At 39.0% G+C, this 7,766-nt stretch overlaps 1 protein-coding gene across 1 annotated transcript; it reads left to right on the top strand.

Moving 5' to 3' along the window:
* The first annotated feature begins 1,814 nt into the window (after positions 1–1,814).
* Positions 1,815–7,040, top strand: DRD1 (dopamine receptor D1). The gene is made up of 3 exons (XM_031953680.1): positions 1,815–2,298; positions 3,006–3,287; positions 4,087–7,040. Exon 3 carries the CDS (start codon positions 4,864–4,866, stop codon positions 6,208–6,210), a length of 1,347 nt encoding a protein of 448 aa, XP_031809540.1. The 5' UTR covers positions 1,815–2,298; positions 3,006–3,287; positions 4,087–4,863; the 3' UTR covers positions 6,211–7,040.
* The last annotated feature ends 726 nt before the right edge of the window (positions 7,041–7,766 follow it).

Here is a 7,766-nt window from a genome sequence, read left to right as displayed (position 1 = left end):
TTTTTTTTTTTAGGATATAGATAAAGGAAAGAATAAAAAGACATCAAGTGAAAATTTATCTTTGAAGGTAAAATATAATATTTAGCTTCACTACTTAAGGTTATCTAAGCTATAAATGAAGTTATGAAAAACAAACATAAGATATTTTGATTAGAAAACAACTTTATCAATGCTAAATCATAGTAAATATGTCAGTTGTTTTTCTTGACAGCTCAGTGTCTCCCCCCACCTCCCCTTTTTACAGGATTCTTCTCTTCTTTCCCATTGAGATGCAATGCCTGACACATTAACTGGCTCCACTAACTTCAAGTGAGAATGTTATAAATAAAATTCTAAGTGTGGAACCATTTTAATGTTCTCCTTATATCATGAAAATCACAGGAAAACTGAAAAAAGTTGCTAGCAAGAGAAACAAAGGTAGGTTTGTGTTTAGTTTATTATTTAAAGACATTATTTAAAATTTTCCTGTTAATTCTTTTTCCATATATGTGTGTGTGTGTGTGTATGTATGTATGTGTATATATATATATATATATATATATATATATATATATATATATTTGACATTTGCTGGTGAGAGTTTAAATAAAATAGGATTCTTTGTTTCACTTTATATTTTCCAAGAAAAACAATGAGCAAAAGGTAACAGAATAAGTTGTTCTGAAATGAACATTGGGAAGAAAGAACAGTTGGCTGACATGATTGCTGGTTAGCAGCTTTTTAGTCTATTTCTTATTTCCTTAGTGATTATTTTCAAAATCACTGGCCTAGACTTGTTAAAAAGGCTCTATCAGAAGGTATTTAGCTATATATGGGAGTATGACAAAAAAGAAAAAAAATTGAAAAAAGGGAGGGAGAAATAAAAGGAGAGACAGCCAAAAGAAATAGAGACAGAGAGAGAAAGGAAGGAGAAAGCAGGAATGGAAAGAGAGAGAAAGGGGGAGAAAGAGAGAGAGAGAGATTTAGAAATTGTTATTTGTTAAACATTCAAATTCTGAAAAAAAAAAAAACCTTACTTACTTGTGGAAGAATTACATGTGACCATCAGTGTACAGTATTTTTGAGATGGTATATAGTATTGTGTGTGTACATTTGGGTGTCTGTATTTGGGTAATGTTTCTCTTTCTGAATGCTGTTATATAATCATAGTTTTTTGTAATATAAACCACTCAGAATTATTTCTCCACTGAATATTCATGTCAAAACACTATAACTGAATTCTTCTGCTATATCATATCTGAATACATTTTCCAAATCTTTTTTCTGTAATTATGTCCATTATGAATAGATAATATTATTAGGAATCCAAGCAAAGCCATGGTGCATTTATTTGGTGTTTAGGCAAGGAAAATGAATAAGACATCATTCCTAGGCTATCTGCAGCTCAAAATTACAAAACAATATATGAGAATGTAGAATATACTCCTGTCACTCATCTTTGATGCCCAATTTGTATTTCTGTATCCAATAAATAGTTACTGTGGAAAATAAAATGATTCTTTCTTTGCAATAATAACTATGGCTCATGCCTTGTGAGGCAAAGAATTCTTTATTCATTCCCTAGCTGGGCTAGAACCTATTAGGAAATACTGTTTAGTGAGAAATGAACTGAATTTGAGAACAAAGAATCTGGGATCCAAACCCAATGCTGTTATTTTTCTTTGTGGCTTGGTATGAGATATATTTTTTTTAACCTTGGCGGGTCTTAGTTTCTTCATTTGAAAAGCGAAAAGACTGGAATAGACTATCTCTAAAGACAATTTCCGTACGAAATTCCGAGATGCCCAAACGGAATTGGTTGCCTCATGAAGTGGTAAGGTCCCCATCAGTGGGAGTATGCAAGCCCAGAATGGATGAGTAAAATGAGTATGATATGGTACCGGATTTTTGTTTTGGTAATGGTGGGACTAAAAGGGTTTTAAGATTCTTTTAAACTCTTGACATTCTGTGTTTCTATGATTTTGTGACCTTCCCTCCCTACCCTCGAAGCGCTCATAACCAAACCGGAGTGAAAGCCTTTTCTCATCCCCAAGTATCAAATACGTCTGTCTCTCAGGTTTTGGCCTGTTAATAACCGAAGAAGCTAAACAACACGATAAGTCACCAGAGGGCGCCAAGTCCTTACGTACGAAGACGGGTGCTTGTAAGTTATGAACCTTGATGGTAAAGGCAGTGCCCGCGTGGACTGCATCCCGGGCAAAGCACATCACTAGGCGAAGATGAACTGAGCACTATTCGACCAGGTCCTGCAAAGCCTTCAGCCTGCACTACTCAGCTTGGGAACCTTACTTCGTAAAGGTTTGTGAACATCCTAGAGACTCTCGAGGTGTCAGTCAGTTCCTGTTCTCAGTGGGCTAGTACACCCACTCTCTTTGTTGGTCACTGGTTAGGTGTAGAGTAGCAGGGTATTGTATTAAGGCTTTTTGTGTTTGTTTGGCTTTGTCTCCTGCGGCTATTAGGGGGAGGATTTTTATGGAGGGTTAGGTGTGTGTGTGTGTGTTTAGGTGTACTTATAGTACTCATGGGATGTGTGTGTGTGTGTGTGTGTGTGTGTGTCCAACACTATCCAACACTAGAATGACGGTTTTAATTCGACAGAATCTGTGAGACTTGGATTTTTTTTTAATGTGTCCCTGAGGGTCCTGCCAGATATGAAGGTCGCACCCAAAAAGCCGAGTTCAGAAAGGCATCCCCAAAGTCTAAGTTCACAATGTGGTGTAAATGCTTCAGATAGGGTTCGTGTGTATTCCTGGAGGAAGCGGGTTCGAAATTAAGTTAAGGGAAGAGTTTCCAAAAATCCTTCTTTGTGCCCAAGGAAGCTAAATCCCGAATCAGAGGGAAAGGAGGGGGCTGGAGAACGGGAAGGGGAGGGGAGAAGGAGGGCTCGGGAATCCGCCCTCCATGGGATTTGGCCTTTGGGGAAGGTACCGGGGGTGGAGGGTGGAGGTATGGGCAGAACCCGTCAGAAGACAGGTCCCATCTCTTTACCTCCTGGTCGTTTTCAGGAAGCCTGGAGTGCTGCGAAAAGCATCCTGGCCCCCGGACAAGAATGGTGATGCAGAAGGAAGGTGAAAAGTCCTGATTCTTGGGTTAGAGTCTGGGTCAGCCTGAAGCTCAACTTGTGGGGTCTCAGATGTGACTTACCTCCGGGGGGAGAAGAGTTCCTTGGGTCAGAGTCTACCTGCTGGGCTCCTACCAACCTTCAAGGGAACCACCCACCCAGGAGCTGAGAGAGGTCAGCCTCGGACCAGAATCTCAGAGAGACTTGACAACCGAAAACAGCCAAGGTTTGAGTCGAAAGTCCTCATCTCTGATTTTTATTATCAGGAGTAAGGAGGCTGGAGAGAAGGAAGGGAGGGAAATTATGTGTGCAGAGGTGGGGGGAATCTGACGCCTCATTTTCATAGTCTCTGGGGAACCTTCCTTTGATTTCCTCTGGGGCTGAAGAAAGCCCAGATCCCAGGATAATAGTTCCTCACTTGGTGGAAGGTCCAGTTCCCCAGGCTCTCTCTATTTTGTGTAGATCATAGAGAGAACCTCCTGGTTCATAGGTAAGCCTTGTAGCCCTGAGCACTCTTCTTCCTAAAAGTGAGTAGTTTTAAGCTGGCTAGGAACTATGAATTGGGGCAAGGTTTCTGTACTGCCCACAACTCACCTGCACCCACTTCTTTCTGCAATCTCTCTTGAGATTCCTCTGTGAATCTCAAACTTAGAACCTTGTTTAAGGGTCAGTTGGGGATCAAAAGACATTCCCATCTTTCTTCATTGAATATGGACAATGAAATTGGAGACCTAGCTCTTTCTCTTATGAACTTCCAGCTACCAAATCCAGGCCCTCAAACCTTTGATTAGTCCTCATTTGTATCTGAGATTAGATTCAAAGCTATTAGCCAGGAGACAGACTCTGCTTTTTTTTTTCTCCCAAGCTGAAGGAGTCTTAGATTAACAGGTGCTCATAGCAAGAACATTCAGCTCTTTCAAAGAAGGAGCCCTAAATCTGATTTAGTTTAATTGCTAAAAAGATTCAGAAATGTCACTGTTAAAAAAGTATTTCACTCAAAATATCTTTATTCGATTTGTTTCTAGGGCTAAGGAAACTGAAGTTAGCCAGCAAAGAACTCCGGGGTTCTCCCAGTCCAGGACCAGAACATCAGACATCTGTTCAGGAGATCATATGGAGGATGCTAAATACCAAACTAAAAAGCATTTCTTGATGTGGATGTTAGGAAGTTACATTAGAAATCAAATGCCATTTAAATGTGACAGGTTTCAGTGAGATTGATGAGCCAGAGGAATGGACACTAGATTCCTAGATTTACTTCTGTCCATAAGATATTCACCTAACAAGCTCTCCTGTGTAGTGGGTAGCTCTCTGTGGAAGAGCCACAGGGAGGGATACCCAAGGGGCCAGTCAAATTGTGAAAAGGCTCACACTGGAACTGGAAACTGGAAATCACCAGCAAATTCTAAGATGCCAAGGTAACTTTATTAGCACTCTTGGGGGACCTGGGTTCAATTCCTAATTCCATGATTTATTATCTGTGAACTTTGGACAAGTTACATCTGGACCTGAGTTTCCTTATTTTTAAAATTAAGGGATTGCAATAAATGATCTTGATGGTTCTTTTCAACTTATTCGAGTTGGGTTGTAAATTATAAATACCTATCCAAGAATTTGCTGCCAATTGTTATTGGAATATAGGCATCCACGTAATGTCAGTGTGAAGAAATTGCAACAGAAGTTCTGGATCAGCTTGGTGAGTAATTTACAAATGACTGATGGATGGATGAGTAACCCTTGCAAGGGGAAGGAACTGAGAACACATTGAAACAGACAATAGATTTTCCCCTTAAAGAGACATAATGCCCTTGAATGATACAACTATGGACAGAGGAGGGCTGGTAGTAGAAAGAGACTTCTCCTTCCGTATCCTTACTGCTTGCTTTCTCTCATTGTTGATCTTGTCTACACTGTTGGGAAACACATTGGTATGTGCAGCTGTCATCAGGTTCCGCCACCTAAGGTCCAAGGTGACCAATTTCTTTGTCATCTCCTTAGCTGTTTCTGACCTCTTAGTAGCTGTCTTGGTCATGCCTTGGAAAGCTGTTGCAGAGATTGCAGGTTTCTGGCCCTTTGGTTCCTTTTGTAATATCTGGGTGGCATTTGATATTATGTGTTCCACAGCCTCTATTCTAAACCTCTGTGTCATCAGTGTTGATAGATATTGGGCTATCTCCAGTCCCTTTCGCTATGAGAGAAAGATGACCCCCAAGGCAGCCTTCATCTTGATCAGTGTTGCTTGGACTTTGTCTGTTTTAATTTCCTTCATTCCAGTGCAGCTGAATTGGCACAAGGCCAGACCCATGAGCTCACCAGATGGGAATGTTAGTTCTTCCCAAGGTGAGGCAATGGACAACTGTGATTCTAGCCTTAGCAGGACATATGCCATCTCTTCTTCGCTCATTAGTTTTTACATTCCAGTGGCCATCATGATAGTCACATACACAAGGATCTACAGGATTGCACAGAAGCAAATACGACGAATCTCAGCTTTGGAGAGAGCAGCTGTGCATGCCAAGAACTGTCAGAACACCACAGGAAATGGGAATAATATGGAGTGTTCCCAGCCAGAAAGTTCCTTCAAGATGTCCTTCAAGAGAGAAACCAAAGTTTTAAAGACTCTGTCAGTGATCATGGGAGTGTTTGTATGCTGCTGGCTACCTTTTTTCATATTGAACTGCATGGTCCCCTTTTGTGAGTCTGATCTGCCTTCTGGGGAAACAAAGCCCTTCTGTATTGATTCTATTACTTTTGATGTTTTTGTGTGGTTTGGATGGGCAAATTCCTCACTGAACCCCATCATTTATGCCTTCAATGCTGACTTCCGCAAGGCATTTTCGACTCTCCTAGGATGCTACAGGCTTTGTCCCACTGCTAACAATGCGATAGAGACAGTTAGCATCAACAATAATGGGGCTGTGTTTTCAAGCCATCATGAGCCCAGAGGGTCCATTTCCAAGGAGTGTAATCTGGTTTACCTGATTCCACAATCTGTTACCTCCCCACGAGACTCAAAGAAAGAAGAAGGTGGAGGATCAAAACCATTGGAGAAAACCTCTCCAGCTTTATCTGTCATTTTGGATTATGAAGTTGATGTATCTTTGGAAAAGATTAACTCCATCACACAGAATGGACAACACAAGACCTGAATTGTAAGATGAATCCTGCAAAATATGTTTGGTAAAAGAAAAACAAAAAGCTTACAGGATTCCCTTTAGTTTATTATTTTTGAGAAATTAACTTATGGTGTGGTTTTATGCTCACAAAAGAATTGATTGCTGCTTCTACTGAGAATACAACTTTGTTTTATAACCCAGCCTAATACAGTTTTGATTTGTAAAAATTTCTGTATTGTTCATACTGAATGAAACAGAGACTGAAGTAAAGGTATAAGGCAAGGAACACCTCATCAGTTCTATAATTATTTATAGAAACTAGTTTCTATTTTAGTGACTGAAAATAGAGCAAGAAATCAAGAATTAACAGTGACACTTAAAAAATAAAAAAAATAAAAATCACCACTCCCAGAAAGAAACAAAAGCATTGGGTTTGCCATGTATAAATAGGTGCTAATATGTTTCCAATCAAGGTTTCAGATTGTAATATTAGGTAAATGCCTTTGTAAATTATTTCTGAAAAAAATGAGCCTTATAGTAAGAATGAGTATTTTTAAGTTTGGGAGATGCTTTGTTAATATTGGTTTTATTTATTGTTTAAAATGGCTATTTTAAAATGTTATAACAAATTTGTCTTTATCTATCTTATTTAAAAGTATTATCTGATGGGAGATCTCTGAAACCTCATAATTATAATTTTTTTGATCATTTGACTGATCAGAATTCATTGTCAGTTGTTAATGAAACTGTTGGAAAAAAAAAACATAGTTGGAGTAAACTTGTTTGTGTATACACCTCAAAATCACACAAAAAAAAAGCTAAAAGGGAACAATTTTGAGCTCTGACATTTCTTCTGAATTCATCAGAGATCAATACAGGATCAGAGCTGACAAAGAAAAAGATGACAGTTCCTTTTTTTTTTAAACAAGGATTTAAAAACACAACGGATTGTTGCTATTCTTTTCATAACTTTCCCATTACAAAGAAGTCTTCTTAAGAAAACTGTCTGCAGCTCTGTAAATATCATTCCACTGGAAAATCAACTTCAGAGGAATCATGCTTCCAAGTTGAGATTTTAGCCCCTGGCAACCAGAAGCATCAGACACTTTGTATTTATGTAAATTAATTGGCTTCTCAGTCTTTTCTTATTTCTAGTGGTAGCTACCTTTTTTTTTTTTTTTCCTGGACAAAACCAATGACCGATGATAGAAATACATAGTGACTCTCATAGGTCTAGCTACCTACTACTTGTGTATTTACAGCAACATCTATAGGAACAGAGCATACTGTGTGTCTTGCTTCTTTACTATGTTTAAATTCCTTTAACATATAGGTTACTTTCCTGCTTTACATTTCAACCAGGAATGAAGTCATTTTTCAGTTTCGTCCATGTTTATAGTCTATTGAACAAACAGCAGTGCCTCATTACCATCTCAGATTAAGATGTTTCTGGAGGGGTTGGACAGGGAGCCCCATTATTTTTAGCTGTGTTGCCAGCAGCAAAAGGTCAATGGGATTTCTTATGTTGCTACAAATGCTTCCACTGTACTTTCAGTAAAGTTCCTGCTTCTTTAGTTCCCCCTGTGCCG

The sequence above is a fragment of the Sarcophilus harrisii genome, chromosome 2, assembly GCF_902635505.1.
Source record: "Sarcophilus harrisii chromosome 2, mSarHar1.11, whole genome shotgun sequence".
NCBI classification, from domain to species: domain Eukaryota; kingdom Metazoa; phylum Chordata; class Mammalia; order Dasyuromorphia; family Dasyuridae; genus Sarcophilus; species Sarcophilus harrisii.
Note: the sequence above shows the minus strand (reverse complement) of the source record. Positions and strands in the feature narration are given on the sequence as shown.